Consider the following 22688-nt stretch of genomic DNA (forward strand, 5'->3'; position numbering starts at 1 on the left):
AGTGGTTTTGTTTCTCGTTTTGTTTTGGTTGTTTTGTTTTTTAAGACATTTCTACAGTGGATTTAGGCCAAATGAGTGTTTTATAGTATGTAACTCATTTTTGAAAATACTACCAGTGGACCATTGTAGTCTGTATGAAAAGTGCTATGAATATATGTTTCTATTTTTAATAAAGTGTGATAGCAGCGTACTGTACATGTGCTGTGCTCCTACTTTTTTTTCCTTTTTTTGCCTTTAGATTTATGCACAATGAAGAAAAAGAGTGCGAAAGCCACTCCAGAAAAAAGGAAATGCATGAATATTTATCAACCGGTGAAATTAAATGAATGTAACTGTGTCTTTGAATATATTAATTCAAAGTGAATTTATATCTCAAGTATCTTCAGTCAAATAGAAACAGATGAAACTAAGGTGCAGGAATGAAACTGATGCAGCCATTATGAAAAGTCCAACCAAACAGTATTTTCTCATGAATATCTTTGGTTTAGGTGTTAGGTGTTCTGTACACTGTAGTTCGCAATCTGGTTCTTATGACTGAAGTTAATGAATCCCAAAAGTGTTGTGGAAAGCTAAAGCTGGAGGTCTGTTGTGCTGTATATCTCAGACCCTGCATCTGCACAGAATTAGCCTCATGCAGATGTGAGCATGATGAGTACTCATCACGTCCTGAGAGGTCTGATCCCAGTTCAGTTTTCTGACGGAGGTGACACCGAGTGGAAAACTGCTGACTGCTGTCCTGCCTGTGGTGAGCTCAGTGATGGAGCGTAAATCATGACTGTCCTCTTTCAAAATCCTCTGCAGGGAAAAGCAGAACGTGTGAGTGTGGTGGGCTGATGGTTGTGGGTGTGCATGTTTTCTGTTGGAGAGGGACCACCATGTCTGAAGGCTGACTTCCTGTCATGGCTGCTGGGCCAGCTGACACAAAGTCCTTGGCTCGCATGCTTGAAGCCCGACCAAAGAGCCTGCTGCTCCTGCTGCTCCAAACAGTAAGATCATCCGCCTCTCTGCTACTTTCAGGATGTATGCTCCACCAAGATGAGCTTTTCTTTCAAATACATTCCTATTTTCCCTGCAGTCTGTACCAAATAATATAGTTCCTTCAAGGAATTGTCCTGAAAATGATCATGAAATTCTTATAAAATCGAAGGCCTGTAACATAAAGTGTAAACTTTTAACTCTCTTTATATTGTCACACCTGCACCTCATCCTGAGACTACAGAAAGGTTTCATTTAAATGAGTTAAATCAGTGAAACAGTTTACATTAGAACGGAAGAGCTCTGCTTTAGGAAACAGAACCTGCACCTGAAACCTGCAGGCTCCTTTTAATGGTTTCCCATAATATTTCATTAACTGTGCTGTTGTATTTCGTATGATATCTGTGCAGAGGACTGTCTGTGGATTTGTTGTTGCTGGATTCTTTGGGCAGGTGTCACACAGCCTCTCTGCATCTCCAGTATGAGATACCTCTGTTCAGGTGCAGCATCCAAACCAGCAGCAGAGCTGGCAGACATGACAACATGTCACTGAAGGAGTCTGGGTCCCTTGCTCCTGTGCAGGAGAGGTGGAGGGGCCCATTGTCTCATAATAACAGCACATTGGTAATTCAGGCGTTAAGGACGTGAACGGCCTCTGTGTAAGTGCTGCTGAATGAAAAAAGTAAAACTCTTGGCTGACCTTTCTTCAGTCCTTCTGTAGTCTTCCCTTCCCACTTTAAAGAAGAGATCGTTACACCCAAGAATTTGTAGTTCTCCACCTGTTTCCTGACTTGTTATGGCCATTGTGAACACTACTTTCTTTGTTTTGGAAACATTCAGCTTCAAATTGTTGGCTGCATACCAGTCCACAAAGGAGGAAACCTAATTTCTGTAAGCTGCCTCATTTCTGTTCGAAAACAGACCCACCAATGTGTTATCATCTGCAAACCTAAACAACTTAACAAGAACGGGAGAGGAAAATACAGTCAGTCCTCCACCACATTGTCTTCAGTGGTGGCTTTCGTCCGTCACATTGGTTAAATTCACAGAACCTTTTCCAACATTTTTCCTGTCAAAAATCAACAATGGAAAAAGACGAAACTGAATGAGCTATAAGTGTGCGTCCATAACATCTCTGGTACATGTCAGTTTGTCCACTGGAGAGCCTGCAGTCCCTCTTATGATCAGGAAAAAGACTGAGCTGTGTACTGAGCATGTCCAGAGGTCCCAGCTGTGGCACCTCAGCAGAGAACAGAGCTCTCATTGTGTGCTGCTGTAACCCAACACAGTGGCACAGAGCTCAGATTAAAGGCTGTGGTGCTGCGCTGTCTCTCTGTGGACACAAATATAAACAGGGGGCCACTACAAAGGCACAGGGGCAGCTGGGCCTCCAGTTTAATGTAGTTTATGCTGCAGTGGGGAGATTTAGAAAAACAGCTTTGAGTTATCATGTCTTCAAAATCTCATTGTCATTGTCAGAGTGAGTATCATTGTCTGTGCTGCTAAGTACATTTACTAGAGTTCTGCACTTAAGTGCAAATTTGAGGGGTTTTTTTTATTTTGAGTATATTCATTTTATGCGACTTTATACTTTTGTAGTTAAAATTCACACAATCCAAACACCACAAAGTCCAGCCTCCAGAACAACCATACAGATAAATCAACACCTTTCTAACAGTGTAACCAACAATAAAAAGTTTTGTTTTTTTATTGTGACAGTAAAAACTGGATACAGGTGGAGGCTAATTTGGTCATTATGCTGATTAGTTTTTTAATGGTTTGTTTAATAAAACATTAAGGATATGACCCTCTTAAAGTGCTGTGAAAACCAATTTTCATCAGACGTTGTTGCTCGGTGAGATATTTTGCACGCACATGCTTGTGAAGATATTTATATCCAGCATCTTCCACAGTAGATCTCTCAGTGTACTAAAACTGACCGTAATCCTGCTCCTGCCTGCTTTAAGCCATCCTGGATATTATTTATCACTGCTCAGCGTTTGCTTAGTCCTGCACTTCCTCTCAAAGTACATGCACACCATAGACACTTTATTTCTAAAATAATATTCACTCTCCAGAACATTTTTCCACACTTCTTCGTCCCACTCAGCACAATACCTGCCTCATGCCATGTCCTGACGCTGTGATGCTGGACCCCCACCATCCCTGAGCATCTCCACACGCTCAGAGGGATGATCTGTGGTGATGCGTTTACTGCATCGGCTCTGTGAGTTACACACATGCACCACAGGGTCTCATTAACTAACCGCATTCAGGTCATCTTACTATCCACTAGATGACGCTCTAGGTTTTTAAAGACATGCAGCTTCAAATGGCATTTATGCACTGTGCAAATAATTAAACTTGAACATCGGGTTTGAGTCATACGCGTGTGTATTCTTCCAGGGAATTAAGAACTCATGCAGCCATTAGTTTGTACAAGAAACGAGCAGCCATTCTTGAACGTTAACATACGCAACCTGTTACTTTAATGAGCCAGTGTTTCTGAAATATTTCAGTAGGGCGTTTTTGGCTTATTCATACAGTATTTCTCCAAAAGCTACATGAGGATTATTATCTACAGGGTCCACCCATGTACTCTTTCTTTCTCAGAGCAAAACAGTGACTCAAACCTCCAAAGTTTTGAAGTCTTTGTGTGTTTGTGATAAAGTTATTTATGTTGGCCCAGCTCCTCCCAAACACAAGAAACGAGGCTCCCATCGCTTTCTCTGTCGGCCTAAAAATGATGTTTATTCAGTTTAATAGAAATGATATCTGTTTTATAATCAGCTGTCATGAAAGACGAATTAAGGGAGTGGGTGCCAGCTCCCACCTTCCATTTGTCTCCGCTGGTTTCGGAGCCTCTCAGGACCCTGCCGAGCTGAACCGAGCTGAACCGAGCCGGGCTGGGCTCGGCCGGGCCTGGGGGAAGTCTAACTAAGGTTTCTGGGAGGATCCATGTTGTGCAATCTGTTCCTGGACCAGCGGAGCCGGTGGTTTTGGGTGGGTGGGCGGGTTTGTGCGCTTGTTTCGAGGGGCGGAGCGGCCCGGAGGGTCGGACGTCCTTCTGACACTGTCCTGCTCTCTCCTAGAAAACAGCGCAGGACTAAAGAAGTTAGCAGGCTGCGGTGTGGTGCACTTTGCTCCACATTTTATCTTTTAAAAATAAATAAAATAAAGCATTTTAAACAAAACGTTTATAAGCTGCGATAATTGAACAAGAGCGACAGACGACGCTGGTGAGTAAAGTAGCGAACAGTCTCCGTTGTAGATGTCCACTTTGCTGTGGGAGCGTTAACAGCTTTAAACTCAATAAGAGGCAAACAAACTGAACATTTAACACCAAAAGTGTTCCTTTAACTTGCTTTAAACTGGACTTACTGGGGTGGCTCATGGCTTTGTGAAGTTTTAAAGTGAATCTCAGGCTGCTGTGTTTCCCACCACCTGTTGCACTGAGCACGAACTGCGTCAAACCAACCTGTCTGAAGAACTAACCCACTGTCCTCTTGGACATTTTGCTGTGAAGCTGTTTGTCCTTTGTGATTTACACCTTAGCGCCGTGTTTTAACTGTGTTTACACTCGCACCTGTGCGCTCGTGTTGAGTTTACCTGACGCTCCACATTAGTCAACTCCCAGTCATGTTACGTAACTTTTATAAAACTTTCTCAGTGTCAATCCTCCTGCTCTTGAGTGACTTATTCCAGATTTTGCGTTCACTCTGTGAAAACAAGTCTTTTTCCTGATGTCGTCCCGTGAGCCGCTGCAGCTATCAAGACAAACTGTGGTCTCTGTGTGACACAGAAAGCCGATCAGTTCACATGAGCAGATAAAAATCTGCTCTGTTAAATCTTTGCAGTCTGAACCTCCGCACAGATCAAAGCCAGGGCCTTGACATCCAGCCTGTCCTCTGTGCTGACCTCTCTGCTCCGCAGCACCGGGGTCAGTGAAGGCAGCACTGCCTCTAACGGACAGTGGGGCAGCTCAGTGAGAGATTCACTGAAAAACACAATGGGAGGAAAGAGGCTGCACACTTGTTGGAGCCCTTGTGTTTTGGATATATGTAACACTGAGGGTGAAAGATCTACTAGCTTTAATCTGTCCTCAACTGCACTCTTCCTGTTGGAGGGGACACTTTGCTGAGACCCTCTTCTTCCCTCCTGTGAGAAGCTGCACCATCCTCACAGACTGAGGCAGGCCACCATATCTGAAACAAGAACAGCCAATGTCTGCTTTAGACTGAGGAGGCAAATTGAATACCTGACAAATGAATGTGCTTAAACATGTCGATGCAAAACTTATTAAACAAAACATGCAGTATTACCATAGAGCTATCCTGCTTATTGATTGGCCCACAATGGCCTAATACAAGACAACGAGACAAACACTACGGTGAAGTCTGTGTCAGTTAACAAATGTATATCTTCTCAAGCTACATATCGTCATATCGCCCAACCTTACTTGGTGCTATGGTCTTTCTAACTAGGCTGGTCCATAGACCTGTCTGTACCTATTTCATGCTAATGTGCTGTGTCCTGCATTGTCTCTGTTGTCAGTCTTATCAGTGTCCTTCCTCCAGGCCCGCCTCGGTGCATCTTTGTATTGTAACACTGGGTAGAATGGGACCCTATCAGCAAGGCAAACAGGAACCTGTTAAAAGCCCTTTGTCCAGTGAAACACAGGCTGGCTGATGATGGCTTTGTCCTCGTCGGCTTCCCAGGCATAAATGTTTCTGAAGAATATTCAGCAGCTTACTTTAATATTTGTACACAGTTTGATATTTATTGCCAGCTGTGTTCTCACGATCGTGCTGCAAATCTATCAACTTTGACAACCCCGCAATTATTCTAAATATGACTAAATTGGACCCAACACGATTATGTCGCTCCCTTTTCATGGCGTTACCCATGAGCGTGGGCTGTAAATCACAATGACTTTGACAAGGATCAAGTACACAGTGTATGCACACACAAACACACGCATACACTGCACATTCACTCAAAACAGAAACCATTGACAGAGTTTGCACTTTCTCCTCCGGTCTGACTGACTCACGTCAGAGTGTTATCTTCCAATCCCTTTTTCTTCACCTCTTTTAACTATATTCTTTGTCATGCTTGGTAAACAGTCATTTTGTTATAGCATACCTGTTAGTCACGCACTGGCTGATGTTGACTCATATTGTCAGCGATATTGTGGCTTTTGAGATGTTGCAGACAGCACAGGGAGTTTATTGTCTCATTCTTCATTTGGTCAGGGCACATTAATCGAGCAGCTTGACAGGAAAGAGAAAACTGGGAGAAAACATCAAGAACGCTAAAACAAGAAAAGAAAATGAAAGTGGAAGGTGTAATTCAATGCTGCAAGGCTTTAAGTTTTCATTAGTGGCTGAGTGTGGAACTAGGAGACATTTGTTTATGCTGAATTATGTAGTGTCTCACCGCTGACTAATACAGCCTGTCTAAACCTTTGGTTTCAGCGGTGGGCCACCTGATCCAGGGAGAGGGATTTATTTTCCTTCTGCATTCCTGATGGAGTCCTACAGAGTGACTGGCATTCCTAACAGCAGACCACAGCGGGGCCACACTCAGCCGTCCCGCCCCTCCAGGCCCCACGGTAATGGAGCTGGTACATATGGTCTCAGCATCCGCGTACAGGGTATAGATGGACACCCCTACGTAGTTCTCAACAACCAGGACAGGGGTCCTCAGTCCTATATGGACCCTGACAGTAATGGTTACATCGACACAGAGGGCTCTTTTATTGAGAACTACGAGGAGTATGATTTCAGAGGAGGAAAGGAGGCTGGCTCTAACAGCCCCTTCATGGAGTACAGGTCTCAGAAGATGATGCATTACACTGGTCCTGAAAATGGCATCGCAGATTCACAAGGAAAGAAACCATCCTCCCTTCTGAACTTTCAGAAGCATCCTGAGATACTGCAGCCATATGATCCAGACACCAACTCCCTGAACATTGATGGTTTCCACAGCCTCCCTTCAAGGCCTCTGCCTCTGGCTGACACTGGGAACCAACAGCAGAGGTCCTCCTCCCGATCTGCTGTGCCGGCACCGTCCCAAACCAAGTCATCAAGCCTGGACCACAATAAAGCTCCTGTGCAGCGAGAGAAAAGGCAACCTCCGTCCCAGAGCCTGAGTGAGGCAGCCCTTCCTCAGCCGAAATCCCAGCCCCAGTCTTTGCCGCCAGCCCAGATTGCGCAGCCTCAGACCAGGACACAATCACAAGTGGCTCAGCCACAGTCCAAACCACGTCTCACCAACCTGAATACACCTCAGTCCAAGCCAGGCTCAAAATCTCAGCACCAACCAGTGCCTCCAGCCCAATGTCAGCCCTCCACTGTGTTGAGTCCCACGAGTGAGCAGAGCAAGACGTCATGTAGATCCCCCAGCTCTATGAGCAGCACCAACTCCAGCCTGGAGCGCACCCACCATGAGCCTGATGTCCTTCCTCTGCGCAGGACTGACTCCAGCGGGCCGGTTCTTCAGTCCTCTTCCCGCTCACGCCACTCCTCCTCATCTTCCACCTCTAGGACTCAGGTGGATGAACAGATGGAAGCGCTTTATGCAGACACCATCAACCGCCACGAGAACCGCCGCTACATTCCTTTTCTTGCTGGTTCAGGCAGAGACATTGACACGGGCTCCATTCCTGGTGTTGATGAGCTCATTGAGAAGTTTGATGGCAAAGATGGCAGCCACCAGCGCAGGGGCAGGGCGGGGCGCAGAAACAGGATCAATCCAGAGGACAGAAAGCGCTCACGCAGCGTGGATAGTGCCCTCGGCCTGCGAGATGACTCGAGCTACATGAACGAGTTCAGCCGCCAGAGAGGCACATCAATGGAGCATGTCCTGAGGCCCTCACAGCTACGCCTGCAGAAGACAGCCGGCAGTGAGGACTCCTGGCTCACGACCGTAGATGGTAAGGTCGAATCCAGGACTTCCTCTCGTGCCACCAGTGCGCCTGGCTCCCCCCAGAGCACCATCTCTAAAGGTGTGGGCTACATACAAGGTTACAAAAAGCCACAAACTCGTTCTTCGCTACCATTCAAGAGTAATGAGGGTGAGGATGGCGCCTCTTCAGTTGGAAAGGTCTCGACATCTTCGCTGTCAACATCGCTGTCCAAGCCTTCTTCCACTGCAGTCAAAAAGCCCAGCACGGAGGCAGATGTTCAGGTAAGAAGCCAGAGAGCCATGCTCTAGCACTATGATGGGATCTTATATTAGGAATCTGAAATGTCTTTGTTCTTTGTCTTATTTGATCGTGTGTTCAGTGGTATCAAAATGAGGATCTGTTAGGGACAATCGTACGACCTCTGTCATTTATTAAGATCTCCCTCTAATTTCCCGTCATTTCCAGGCGACACCGGATCTTCTGAAAGGTCAACAGGAGCTTTCACAACAATCACATGAAGAGACAGCTAAACAAATTTTGTTCAGTTACCTGAAGGATGGGTGAGTTATCTCGACTTTTCTGCTGTTTTCAATCTACGTTTTTGCTTTATTTGCTCATACTCATAAAAGAAACGTCACCAGTTGTGAAAATGTTATGGTCTTAATCCTGGGCTGTGAGAATCATGAACTGAGCTTATTGTTCGCTCTAAAGCCCAAATCCAGCTTGTTGCACCATAAGGCCATGCATCATGAAGGGAGAGACCGTTCTGTGGGAGCACATAAATGGTTTTTATCAGAGTTGAGCTGTTTGTGATAGAAGTGAAGGAATGTGCTCCTCTGCCCTCCCATCCAGGCTGTGAGTGATCCAGCTGTCTGGAGTTTGCTCTCTTGCAGAATCCCACTTTCTCTCCCTGCTTTGTCCTTGATGCAGCGTGAAGTGGGGAAGACGTTCTGTTTGCTTCTGTAATCAGACACTTACTGCCTGTCAACTCATGGAAAGGCATGTTGGGTTAAAAGGTTAAGTGCAGTTTAGGTGGAGTCAATTATGACGAGATTCTTGCATTCTTTACCATCTTTTAATGAAGGCAGCAAGTCAAGAATTATTGTTGGAGTTGAAAACTTATGACAGTTAACCTGTACTCTGCTGCAGTTGCATTAGTTGCACAGCAAGAAACAGTTTTCAGGTTTCTGCAGTTCTTGTGGTAATGTAGAAAGGGAACAGGAAACTGCTTGGGTGTGTCAGGCCACAGGTCAGGAGTCACAGGACAAAGGAAAGGAAACACAGATGGAAGTGCTGAGGCTGAAACTGAGTTACATTCCCAAGACCCAGAAGACAAACATTCACCTACAGGGCTCATAAAGGTTTAATGAAAATCATCTGTATGAGGAGAAGAGGGATTCGGGGGGGCGGGGAATTATTTATTGAAATAATATCTCACTGCTGTCATGTGAAAGTGTTGCAACTCCAGTTTTGTGGATTCTGGTGTTTTCACTTTAGCTGAAGGATAAAATGTTGCTCTGTGGGTTGAGAAAATCCTTCAATCTTTGGGTTTTCAAACATCTGGTGATAAACTCAGAAATGTTCAGTGTTTAACACTAAAGACAAAGCAGCTCTGCTCAACTCTTGAGAAGCAGATGTTTATAAAATGTAAGGTTTTTACTCACCAGAACAACACTGTTACAAGTTTCCACTTTGCTGCTTTAAGTATGCCACCGTCAGAGAGATGGGCCTGTGTGAAAACATGTGTGGGTGTGACTGGTTTTGTTACAAGAATCCAGGATTATTCAAAATAGCAAAACTACTACAACTACTACTACTACTACATTTGCAGTAAATGTTTGTATAATTGAATGCCAGAAGCAAGCAATCTGTATTTTTTTTAAAAAAGAAGCTCCTACAATCTCTCATAGTTTGCATTATGTTTGAGAGCATTTGCAGTTGAGATATTAACCCCCGCTTGGCTGCCGCAACTCTTCTAGCTCTGCTTCCTACTAATTTACACAGTTATGAAATTAGACCCTGCAGCAATCCCATTATAGCGTCTGTATGTTTGATTCTTCCGCTCATGGGCCTCATAGTTTATTGGACGGTGTAATGAAGCTGTGTGTGCTGCGAGGTGACACATCAAAGCAGCTTGATCCTGCCTGACCCTTTCTAATCTGGGAATGAATTAGTCCATTCCCAGAACAGCCTGCAATTGATTCCTGATCCCCCAAACACTGAGAGAAGTTTTTTTTACCTTTTAATAACCAGAGCGTGTTAACAAACGTGTGTGTGTGTGTGTGTGTTTGTGTGTGTGTAGAAACAACGACAGTGATGAAACGACGAAGAGAAAGGTCAACCTCGTCTTTGAGAAGATACAGACGTTGAAGTCTCGGGCCACAGCGAGTTCACAAGGCGACAGCAAAGTGAGACATTGTCATATCATTGTAATTTTTAAAAAAAATTCTCTGGTATCTTGTTTGATATGCCAGCTACATGTCAGACGGGTATCTTTAAATGTTTGCTTTGCACTGCAGACGCCTTCAGCTATTGAATGTTTACCCTCTTTGAATTTCAATAAGAAATAAGCAGCACTGAAATGTCTGTCTTCCTCTGTCAGTCCCTGGATTTTGCAGCACAGGCCAAAGCTCTGCAGGAGCAAAATGCTGAACTGGAGAAAGAAATGACCGAACTGAAGAGACAACTGGAGGTAACAACAGTCTAACTGTGACTGTGCCTCTGACACTAGCCCGTTTAAGTTGGCATGTCAGTTTACTGCTAAACGTGTTATTGTCTGAGAATATCCTTTAATCAGTGGTTTCTTTGAAAAGTAGGTCTATGGGATTACTGTGTAACTTGTTGAATTTAAAGAGATATTTTTTTTATATTTTGAGACTCCTGGTTGAATGTAGAATTAGCTTAGTTTAACACAAAGGCACATTTTCACGCACAGAGTAATACAATAAACAGGACAGTCTCTTTAAAGCCTGTAATGCTGTGTTGTGTGGGTGCTTCAGCAAAGGAAGCAGGAATTCAAAACACTGTTGTTTGCATAAAAAGTTAAATAATTGAAACTGGGTGCCACTGTGGGGAATGCATTTCCTTTGGGGTAAGATGGTTTTCAAATTTTTGCAACAGATTTTCCATGTAATTGGGATCTTTTGCAATATTTAAAACAGATCCTGCTACTAAAAAACACAACGCTGAAAATGACCATCAGTTCAGTCAAAATGCCAAAAGCCTGGAGATGTAAAATACTAGATATTATGTATCTACATTGGCATGTCAGCATGAACATACGTGTGTTTCACCAACAGAAAAATCAGGCTGACAAGAGGACAGTAGCAGGTTTGAAGGAGCTGCAGCAGGAGCTGGAGCGGAGTGCAGAGGAGTGCAAGCGTCTGAAGGAAAAACTGTCCAAAACAGAGACTGAGCTCCAGAACACAGTCGAAGAGTAAGCAAAACGACAATGACCAGGGATCAGCGTAGATCAATCAGCTAGCTAAGCTTTATTCATCATCTCCAGAATGTTGTGTTGGCTGTTTTAATGGTCAATGCTAAGTGTTTTTTACACGTTTTAACCCTGGCTAGAAGAACTGTACACCAAGTTCAGCTCCATTTACTGGGATCTCTGTTTTTGTTGTGTACTCCAATGAACACAACTGGCAGTTTTGTGGTGGGAAGCTGGTGAGGGATCCTGTAGCATGATCGTAGCATGAACCTCCTACATGTTAGGCCCTCCTGGTGAAGCTCCTTGAGAGCAGGTAAAAAATGTCTGTTGATGGAGGCACTGTTGATAGTTACTGAGGTGGTCACCATGTCAGTTCTTATTATACAGCCCTTTGTGTCCCCTGTGGTTCGTTAGGTTTAGCGTTCATCCTCCATATTAATGTGTGCTGGGTGACTGATTTACTATCATTCTGACAGCACTAACTGTCTAACTAATGGTTTACATATTATACAACTATTGTTATTTGACTGATGTGAGTGTTGCCACTATTCGAAGCTTGCTGGTGTCATTTAGGGTTCTCCACTTCCATTTCAAATAGGAATTGGAGGAAAGTCTTTGAGCTTGCTGTCATACTTGTGTGGATTTCAGTGCCATTGAATGCTGCGCTGTCTGTGTTGAGCCTTTACTGTTAACTGTACTGTGAAGTTTTGTTTCTCAGTTGATTGTCATCCAAAGTTTCAGCGTTACTGTGTTTCTTGGAAAGGCCCAATACCAAACATCACTTAGCCCCTATAAGCCTGTTCTTTTATTAGCATTAATTTAGGCATTTCTGCCTTCGCTGGACAGTTGATAGTGAGGAGGCGGACAGGACACGAGGCTGACAGAAAAGTTTCCAGTTGGAATCAAACCAGGGACATGACATGGTCAGCTGCAGAGAGCTTCTTCCTCTGTTCTCCCAGCAGGAATAGATGTTCTGATTCAGTCTACATGACCGTGTGGGGATTTGTTCGAGGTGCCTCACATCACTTATCACCCTCCCCCTCAGAGTTGTCTTGTAGAGGCGGTTTAGACATTATTGGTTTGCCATCGTTCATTTATCCGTTTTAACCTCTGTGCTCTGTGGGCCTCACATTCAGACCCAGCACAGGTGGTGCCATTTGTATGTGCGAAGGTGCAGGTGTGCTGGTGTGTATGTGCATATCTACAGCATGCAGAGTGCCTGCACTGTGTGGTGACGTGTTGTCTGGTTCGTCAGGCTGTTCCAGGTGAAGATGGAGAGGGAGCAATACCAGACGGAGATCAGAGACCTGCAGGACCAGCTGTCAGAGATGCACGACGAGCTCGACTCAGCCAAGAAGTCGGGCGCTGATGGAGAGAAAGACATCCTCATGGCGGTAATGCACAGTGTTCATTGATCTAGAAGGGAAAAAAGACATTCGTTTGGCTCTAAGATTGTGGGACATGTGGCTCATGGCAACCGCTCACCGTGAAAGATGAAAGCTTTTCTATTCTGTCTCATGAACACTGAAAGCTTGTGCATAAACACATACAGTAAAATGTATCTTTGGAGTGAGTTGGTAAGATTCTGTTTCACGCTGTATTCAAATGTTTAAACTCCAACGCAGCCAACGGAGAGACAAGCCTGTCTTGAAGGGACTCAATGATTTGTTAAATCCTATACTACAATACAATATTGACCTCAATAACAGCATCATATGGCGAAGGTTTCTTTCTCTGGAGACACTACAGAATAAACTCAATGAACCAACAAACAAGAGAATACAAATGTTAGATCTTCAAACAGTCTAGTGAATGTGGTTGCGATGAGAAAAGTCTGCTGAACCAAAGACGACAGCAAACAGCAGGGTCACCGTCAAACTCGGCAGGTCGCCTCCAGTCTCATGCTTCAAATTCTGAAGTGATAAAAAGTTACCAAACAGTTTGTTTTCTGCAGGACATGATGCAGCTGAAGCTGGAGATGCAGGAAGTTCTCCTTGCCAAGGAGGAGCAGGAGGAGATGCTGAGGAGGCGAGAGAGGGAGCTGACAGCTCTGAAAGGAGCCCTGAAGGAGGAAGTGGCCGCTCATGATCAGGAGGTGGACAAGATGAGGGAGCAGTACGAGAAGGAAATAAGCAGGCTGCAGGCGTCTGTGGAGGAGGCCAAGCAGGTAATCAGCCTCTCGTTTTTTCCCCTCCCTCCCTCCTCCCTCTCTCCTCCAGTTTGTGTTCCCTCCTCCTCATTTCCTTCACTCTCGTCCTCCCCCATTACAGAAACACACCCTGTCACAGAGGAGTGTGGAGATAAGCGCCGCATCAGGGGAGCTGTAACTGTGTCTGTGTGTGTTTTGCATTGCAAGTTGTGCCATATGTCAGAGGTCTGGGCGCAGCTTTGAAGTGCCTTTATTTACACTTCCGCTATCAGCATCAAAATACTGAGACACTGGGTTTAGAGCAGGCAGGATGTACTGTATCCAGAGTGAGTTTGGCACTTGAAATCAGTATCACTGTATATCTGTGGAAAGCATTTGCAGCAAGAGCTGGAAAAGGAGGCAAAGGGGCCCCGTTCCCTTTGAGGAAATGTTGAATTCAAGATGTTAACATACGATTTGTTGTTTCAGGCAAAGAAAAGTCCAGAAACAATAATTTCAAACATTTTACCATCCAACAGCGTGATTTTGCTTCGGTCCCGTTGAGTGAAAGCATTTCATGTCTCAGTAGTACCACTGTAGCCTTATGTACATGTTGAAAAGTAAGTTAGCCATTTCAGTGTTTACAGTTCCTCCCACATTTCTGTTAACCCTGTAAATTCCAGTTATGCTTGTTTGAGCATAGATTTCATAACATGAAACAATAAGCAGATGTTTTTTGTGCATATCTGCTGTGTTAGTCATAAAGCAGAGAGTCCAGTTCAGTTTTGCTGCCTTGCAGACAAATGCTGATGATCTTAAACGTCCCCGTTTTTTATGGTGATGTAATTGCATTGTATGAGCAGAATGGTTAAAACACACTGATCAGCATCGGAGAGCACGTTCACCTGCACCAGTGACTCGTGGAAATGAAGCTGAACTTGAGTTCACACACTTGAGCTGCGTCAACAGACAGACTGATAAAATGAAAATGAAACACTGTGTAACACTTAAATGTAGCTCGTCATCATTTTCCATGGGAAGTCTTTCTTGCTAGTCAAGTGCGGAGGTGTTTTCTTATCTCATCTTGCTCCTCTTGGGAGGAATGTTTTATAGGAACAACAGTGTTTGATGATAAAATTTAGATACAAATTGCATATGAAACTGTTGGGAGTTGACTTGCGTGTAAGATGACTGTTGTAGCTCAGTCACACTCTCAGTGAAAGACCTTGATATGCTCAGAAATTGACGCAGACACTGTTCTGTTTCTGCTACATTTGCAAAAAAAATAAACTGGAAAACTGCTTCTCAGAATTATAAATCTCTTTGAACCCTCCGTTATGAAAACCCAGAGAGAGGAAGGCGAGTTAAAATGAGACGTGCATGGCAGGAGACAAGACACTGAAAGGACTGAAGACACATTGTTTTCAGTAGGTCGCCGTGTGACTCACGTGTGTCCTGTTTGTCTCAAAGACTGGAAGTTGTCCTTGTTCTGGGCTTCCTGCAGGCCTGGTGGGGGTCCACAGCAGCGCTCTGCAGCAAGAGGCAATGAGAACATTTCCTTTTGTCGAACAGAGGTACTGCTCCCCCGAGGGACTCTGTCATCAGGGGTTTTACCCTCAGTGCTTTGTAAACACTTGGCAAGATGAAGTCATTGTTTGTTTCTCTTTTAAGATATGAAAGAGTTCTCGCTCATGGAAGCCTTTGGTTTGTGTCTTTGAATTAATGCTCTGTCCTTGGGTCTGACTTTGGGAGCCATTTGGAGACCAGAAGTTAAATCTCCCCATGAAACCTGATGCATTTTGAAGTCCACAATGTTCACAGCATGTGGACTCTAGTTTGAGCTGCAGGTTATGAGATAATCTGACATTAAAAGGGGAAACTGCTTATTATCTCATGTACACCACTATTTTGTGCGAAGCTGTCACACAGAGTTAAAATAGCAGCCAGGGTGAACTGGGCATTGTTTTTATTTTTCTGGCCTCATCTCTAACCAATGTGCTGCTTCCCTCCATTGAGTGGCCCAGTGCGGTGACCAGAGCAGCCCATGCGAAGAAGAATGCTGGAAACTGGAGCACTAAATTGCTCTGTATACTAGTTAATTGCAGTGGCAAGCCATCACTAATCTAATGAGGTGCCGTTCCTGAGCTGCGTTGTCCTCTCTTCTTTCTGTGCCCTGAAAGAGTGGGGGTAATTGCGGACCTCAGTCATTGATGAATGATGAGTTTGTTTCACACAATAATAGCAGCGGGGGTTGGGACATGCTGAATAAGTGGGTCAGTATGCTGAAGAAAGAGGGGATGCGTGGCTGACCCCCTGAAAGGAGCGGTAGGCCTGTTTTGTGTCTTAAATTGAAAGCTGCATTGTGTTTTCAGTCAGTTGAAATCTGTGGAATTTCATCAAGCTTGAAAAACTCTTGGTCATACTTTCTTGAGAAGATATGAATTTGCTTATTGTGAGTGTTACTTATCTGAGTTCTTAATGTTCCGTAACTGAAGACGTCTGCACATTTTGGCCGTGGATTTGATCTTTCGTGTCAGCATGTGCTGGTATGCAAAATATGTGGAAAGATGAGGTGCGGCGAGTAGAGGGAAGGGTTTGTTTCCAGGAACGTCGGGGTCAAATTGAAGAATGTGCACCCTGTGGACCTCCTTTTTCACTCAGCTCTCGCTCTATCTCTACAGCGACCTGCGGGACAGGCTCCGATCTTTTCATTTCCACCTCTTCAGGGTGCTGCGGTCGCATCTCCATCTCCGCAGCACTCCAGGTTCTCAGTGTTAGAGGCTTTAATAGGTCTCAGCCCTTCTCTCCGTTCCTAACTGTAAAGACAGAGCCTTGCGCTTATCACACCATTTCCAGCTCTTGTTATGTTTCACCTACAGCCCCGAGCCACAGTGTGCAACACGGCCACATTGTTATCACGCTCTCATCTGTAACCACAATCCCAAATGTTGGATTTTTTCATTTCCCAACTCCACAGTTTCCACACAAGCCTCCACAGTGATCTCCGCTCACTTAGACGCAGCTCATTTTCTGACCTGTGTCGTCCTCACTCATACGTATCTCTGCCTGCCTCTCCAGTAATCTCAGCCAGTGTGTGAACTGAAGTCTCCCTGTCTGATCATCAAACTTAGCAAGCCCAGAGAAGAGTTCCCCCTCAGGCTTGTTTTGAAAGTAAAGACTCCCGCATGAGTCTGTGTGTTTGATGATAGCGCGATATTTCCCAGCGTAGCTTCAGGAGCGATGGAAGCAGGAGACGTGGGCCAGTGAGGGAGAAAGGAAACGATGGAGAGACTTTCTGGATCTTCACAAAGATGCCAAGGAATTAGCCGTTTATCCTTGTTGAAATATGAGGTCTTCTAGGTCCTCAAATAGCTTTAATGATAACTTTATAGACTGATGACATTAAACACTCGGGAGCTAAACGCCCAGCAGTTCAGTCAGAAAGGTTTCAGTTCAGAAAGTGTTGCTGCGTGGCCATATGAGGGTCACATCCCTGTGTGCCTGTGAGCATCAGTGAGGTGACGTGATCCGAATCTGTCAAAACAACTTGCAAGAGTCAAGCTAAAATACTCGTCTTCTCTTGAGATGACCAAAAACATTTGACAACATTTGTCATCAAACAGTGTTTTAATGTTCTGCCATCTTCTAGTTCTCATGACCATGTTGAAATAATGAATCAGGATCTGACAGTCAGACTCTGTCTTTTCTCTCTCTTGAGACTTTACTGTGCTGTTGATTTGAGTTTTGGCACTGTGAAGCCTTGAAGTCAACGTTTGAGTCACAGTCAACTGACAGTCTTACAGTGCAAAAACTCAGCTATCAAAAATGAAATAAAAGCAGTAAAATGTGGGAAATATTACTTGGAAGAAAAAGAGAAAATTTTCAAACAAGCAAAAATATTTTGTCTCAAATAATATCTTGGTTTTAAGATTATTAAGAACAAAAACCTTGAAACAAGGGAAATGCTCTAATATAACAACTGACTGGAAGAAGAGAAAAAAAAATAAACATAAGCATATACTGCCTTTATTTAAGATAGTTCAGCTCACTTAGATGTCACTTTTTGCGGTGTAATTTTGATAAACGCTCTGTAATTAACGTAATTATGGTTAAGAAGTCTTACGGCTGGTACACCGTGTCCCATCACACGTTCTGCTTTCATGTCGCATGGCCCAGGTTAGCATGCAAAATGAATGGATTTACAGAGTGTTGCTCAATATTTTGACAAAACTGAGAGCTGTAGATGAGATGATCCAAAAGTTCTTAATATCCAGAAACATGAGACGAGATCACAGACTGCAGTTTGATCAAATCTGGTCCCAGGAAACCCCAAATTTGCTTTTAGATATAATTCTGCACTGACTGCCAGAAGTGTCTCTGTAGTCCTGTGGATGGAAGCAGTGAGGGACTGTAGTGGTGTCTAGCAAGTTGTTGTTTTACTAATCTTGTAAGTGCACTTTCATGTCTTTATCCATGCTTGTGTATATGGGGATTGCAGTCTTGGCCATAGTTGTCAGCAAAGTGTTTAGTGTTTGGTGTCACCAGCCAAATCCCAGCAAAAAAAAAGTGATTTTTTTCAAGACTCAGTTTTCTTAAATTCTCTTTTTATGTAATTCCTTTTAATCAGAACCATCAGTGTCTCTTAGATTATGTGCATGGTCACCAGTCTCTGTGAGTCCCTGTTATATCCAAACCCCCCCTGCAAGCTTGCAGCTTGGCTTTGCACAGGGACTCTTAAAAAGCAGCGTTCTGTTTCCAGTTCTCCAAGGACAAGACAAGATTTGATTACCGTCCTCCTTTGACCAAAGAGATGCCAATGCTTCTCAGCTGTCGCGTTTTAATTTCTACTTCAATCCTTCCTTTCAGTCCATGACAGGCCTTCTGTTCCAGCTAACCTCAGGTGTGGGTACCTTCTTTTATGAGCAATGCTGTTGTATTTGTAACACATACTTCGTGCTGGCAAAGCAAATCCAGGCTTCTCCTCTGCCAAAGACATTTTTTTTCTTTCTTTTCCTGATATGAGGGTTAAGTTCAGATAACGCGATACCATACAGGAAACAACTTGTACTCTGAATGACCTTGGGCAGTTATATTAAGTCATGCTTGGGTATTCAGCCCATTTCCATCCAAAGCAACAAGGTTATTTTTCCTTTGTCACAAGGCGGCTTCATCATTCCAGCTGTCTAAAAGCTCAAAACCTCAAAAACAGGATTTGTCACTTAGTTTTACCTCCCACCACCCACACAGTGAGCAGCTGTCTGGCCAGTAATCATAAAATACATGTCTACAACATTCACCGGGCTACTAGTCTGTCTTTGGACTTAACAAGGGTTAAAGGGCTTATTACAGCCTGCCACACATATTTTAGCATCTTTGGTAAACTCTAATCTCTTTGTTTAGACTGAAGTTGTCAGGGCAGGAGGTAAGTGCTTGTATTTCAATGAAAAGTCAACTCGAAACAGAAAAACATTGACATGATTATCCCAGTCCACTCCTTTAAAACATGAAAGTGTAACAGCTTGGTAGCATGCAGGCCATGGCTGTAGGTTACGATTGTTACTGGAGTCTGTAGATGCGTGCGGTAGTGCAGAGGCAGCAGGTGGATGATGAAGCTTCCTGTGTTGAATCAGTCGTACCGCCTGCAGTGGACGGTGAGTGGAGGTTATGGCTTGCAATGATTGGCCTAAAGAATCACACGTTTGTTTGTAGTACGCAGAGGGAAAGTTAACCAAACAAATATGTATGATGTATGAAATTTGTGAATGAGATGAGATTTGACAGCACGAGAAAGTGGAAATGTGTGAGTGAGGGTCTAAAACAGGAGGAGCAGGAAGGAGAGGGAATCCACAAGCAGTAAAAAAAGAGTGAAGAAGTGTGAGAGGAAACATTGTCCTCATGGACCTTTTGGAGAAGCTTCTCTCTGTATCAGCCAGTCAGTCGCTGTGGGTCAGTGTTTGTCAGTGAACGGTTAGCATGTTTTTACAGCTGCTGTAGAAGGAAGTCATGTGTTTCAGTGCATCCTGATTTGGAGTACCTGCAGCTGAGTGCACCAGTGAAACAGCTTGTCGTCTGTATAATGCATTTGTACACATCCAGCAGTAATACTTCTGACTTGAAGCGCCAACTGCTGTCAAGTGGCCGTTTGAGAGTTGCATCCAAAATATTTAAATCAACCAAATCTAATTTAAATAGTCATCACGTCCATTTGAAAAGTGTTTAGTGTAATAAGGATGAACAGACCATCACCAGGAGCATTGGCAGCCTTTGCACTGCACGCTGCATGTTGGGCGCCACTCTGTTGGTCTTTGTGGAGCAAATGTTTTCAGAGTTTGCCAGATGGTGGACAGTGGTGACAACATTATGGAAAAATACCTCCAACATGTTTTTTTTTCTTTTTTTTTTTTCAAAAAAAGAAAACAAAACACACGAAGAGCAACATCAGGACTGAGGAGGGGAGAGAAATGACAACACGTCTGTCTACAGTAGGGATTTTTAAAAATGTTGCATAGCTACTTTAATGACTTGTGGACTGCTAAAGACAAAACCAGGTCCATAGGTTTATGGTGTTTTTTAGATTACATCTATTATACCAGGGTAAAGGCAGTAATCTTGCTGGCACTTTGGGAGTTTGGGAAAATGATCGACACTCTGCTTGGTTGTGGATTTCTGTTGCTGGGAGCTATTTTTAGATCATTAGCTCTGCTGGAGGCTGATTTGATGGGAATAACTGAGAGAACCAAGATTTCACCACAGCACACAACCTGGGACACACTTCACTTCCAGCATTCATGTTGCGCTTCAAAGACTGCTCAAAGTTAGTTAATGTGCAACTTTAGACAAACAGTGTGAGTACACATGAGGACCCAGGTCACACTTTGAGTTCGGGCAGAGGGGGAAAAATGGACTTGTGGTTTGATATTACCAGGTATTCTTCCATTATGTTATGCTGAAACACTGAAGTGTGCTTGTGTTGTCAGTGTCTTCATTACATTTGTATTTCAAGAGGCGATAAAGAATTGTATTAAATAGACAAATTAAACAAATCATTGTCTGATAGCTGATACAGTGTTTTATTAGTACTAATCCTTTAGTATTTGCTAGGCACACTTTAACACGTTTAATGAATGATTAACTTTTTGTAGTGTGAATCAGTAAAAGACTAAAGTTAGTGAAGCCTTATAAGAAATTGAATAGCTTATTTATAATAAATTAGATGGCTAATTTCTAATGGTTCTCATAGAGGTGACATTCATGTGTTTGTCTTCCAGTTGAAGAAAAGTTGACCTTTCCATGAGCGGCTGTAACACGTCATCACTGCGTCCCCTCCCACCTCCTCTCACAGACAGCAGCAGGGTCTCCCTCTCTCTGGCTGGGTGGCTTTGCCCCTGTTTTTAACTCGTACGGCCCAGTGTGGGAAGTGGGACAGTGTGAGGGCTGAGCATGTTGTGTGTTTTGTTAAAATGGAGCACAGACACAGTCCTGACACACTCTGTCAGTGCTTTTCGTGAAGGCTGTGTTTAGCTCCACATCCCACCCAACCCCTTTTTCCATTCCTGAGCTTCCACCTTCAACACAATCACAGTGCAACCCAGACAACCACATGGATTACAGAATGTTTTACATGGATAGAAATTTTAATGTAAGCCACAGAAAATGACTTCATTTCAAAAGTAATTTCATCATAACAACATTGACAGATATCTGGGTCATTTTAGGTGGAAGGCCAGTTAACAGCATTAGCACAAACTGCAGATCAGTCCAGGAAACAGCTTATTTATGGAAATTATAATGTTCAGTATTTGTTTAGAGAGGTGTTGATTCAACTTGATGCTAATTTTGGAGGCTGTAGTTAGTGATGCTGCGTTATACTGAGAGGCGTTTCTCATCTTTACAGTAGTTTACCCTCTTTTATATCCTCAGCGTTTGCAGTTGTGATTTAGTTTGTGTAAAGTCTATTTTATTTCTTTTCATTTTGTTATCTGACATGAATTTTCTTTTGTTTGGCTAATCTTGAGAGGTGAACAGTGTTATCTCTGAATCTGGCAGTATGGAGTCTGTACAGGGCTTCTCGCTCCTGTGACCAAACTGTAAGACCCAGTGAGGCAGACATGAGGGCGGCTTTGTGGTGACAGGGGAAACAGGTCTGACTGGCCTGCCACCACTGAAGCAGGGAGGCACCCGTCAGCTTTCTGGTACAGGAGGTTCCTCTATTCATGCACGGTGATGACAAGACGAGCTGACCAACGAGTGCTTTTCACCTTAGTCACTCAGGGTATTAAGGAGTGAGGAGCAGTAGATTCCAGCAGAAACTAATGTGAATAAGTTACCACCCTCAAAGCCTCCTTCAAATTCCCATGACACTATCTACAAAACCACAAGTCACAAAACTGTAACTTTCTTTCTGCCGCAGTTTAAATCTTCCTGTTTTTCCTGATATATCACTTCACTGGAATCCATATTTTATGATTTTTCTCTTCCTGCTTATTTTGATGCAACTTAGCAGGAAGCTGATTTTTGCAGCACGATAACTTAGCAGCTGGTTCTTCCTCTGTGTGTGTGTGTGCATGCATGCATGCTTATATGCACACACACAAGGTACTTGGTGGCTTTCTTTGATGTCAGCAACGTGCTTTGTTAACCCTTTGACCCATTTTCACACCTTGAGCGTTGATTTAATTGAATTGTTCACCGGTTGCAGCACTGTCATATAGTGAAACGGTAACTATAGTTTGTGCAGACGTGTTCTGTTGTGTGTCCTCAGATGTCCAAACGCAGACATACCTCACTGTGCTGAGATAAAGGAAACTGTCAAACGGGTTTCCGAACATTCCATGTAAAAATCTTGTTTCTAAACAAACCTTTGCAAGATATTTGTCACCCTGCACTTCACTCGCTGGAAAGGTGTCATCACAACTGGAACGTGTTGTCAGTCATACGGATTGAGACGTGTGGTTGTTGTCAGTTTTCTTTGTCTTCGTCTCCTGTCACCCCACCCTGAAGTGTCAGAGCCAAAGCACACTCTTCATTCATAAATGTGGACACTGGCAGACATGTCCAAAAAGCCATCTTACAGCAGTATGAGGTGGAAAAACTGAATCTAGTGACACAGGGGACTAGCAGGTCCTCCTTGCTCACCTATTGTCTTTGTGTGGCCCTCAGTCAGCAGTAGCTAATGAGAGCTCAGATTTAACTGCCTCCATTTGTGGTTTATTTTCAAGTGTGAGAGAATTACAGGAGGACAT

At 43.8% G+C, this 22688-nt stretch overlaps 1 protein-coding gene across 2 annotated transcripts in view; it reads left to right on the plus strand.

Moving 5' to 3' along the window:
• Positions 1 to 4065: 4065 nt before the first annotated feature.
• The window catches only part of cgnl1 (cingulin-like 1), a 28507-nt gene continuing 9884 nt past the window's right edge, over positions 4066 to 22688 (plus strand). Inside the window, exons 1-8 of one of the 2 annotated variants that reach the window (XM_076727779.1) lie at positions 4066 to 4214; positions 6453 to 8166; positions 8351 to 8445; positions 10188 to 10293; positions 10488 to 10577; positions 11185 to 11321; positions 12574 to 12712; positions 13273 to 13485. In XM_076727779.1, coding sequence (XP_076583894.1) covers positions 6505 to 8166; positions 8351 to 8445; positions 10188 to 10293; positions 10488 to 10577; positions 11185 to 11321; positions 12574 to 12712; positions 13273 to 13485 — 2442 coding nt within the window. In that variant the 5' untranslated portion in view covers positions 4066 to 4214; positions 6453 to 6504. The remainder of the gene's footprint in view (positions 4215 to 6452; positions 8167 to 8350; positions 8446 to 10187; positions 10294 to 10487; positions 10578 to 11184; positions 11322 to 12573; positions 12713 to 13272; positions 13486 to 22688) is intronic. The other variant, XM_076727787.1, reaches the window with a different exon arrangement.

Source organism: Chaetodon auriga, chromosome 1 (genome assembly GCF_051107435.1).
Source record: "Chaetodon auriga isolate fChaAug3 chromosome 1, fChaAug3.hap1, whole genome shotgun sequence".
Classification (NCBI taxonomy): domain Eukaryota; kingdom Metazoa; phylum Chordata; class Actinopteri; order Chaetodontiformes; family Chaetodontidae; genus Chaetodon; species Chaetodon auriga.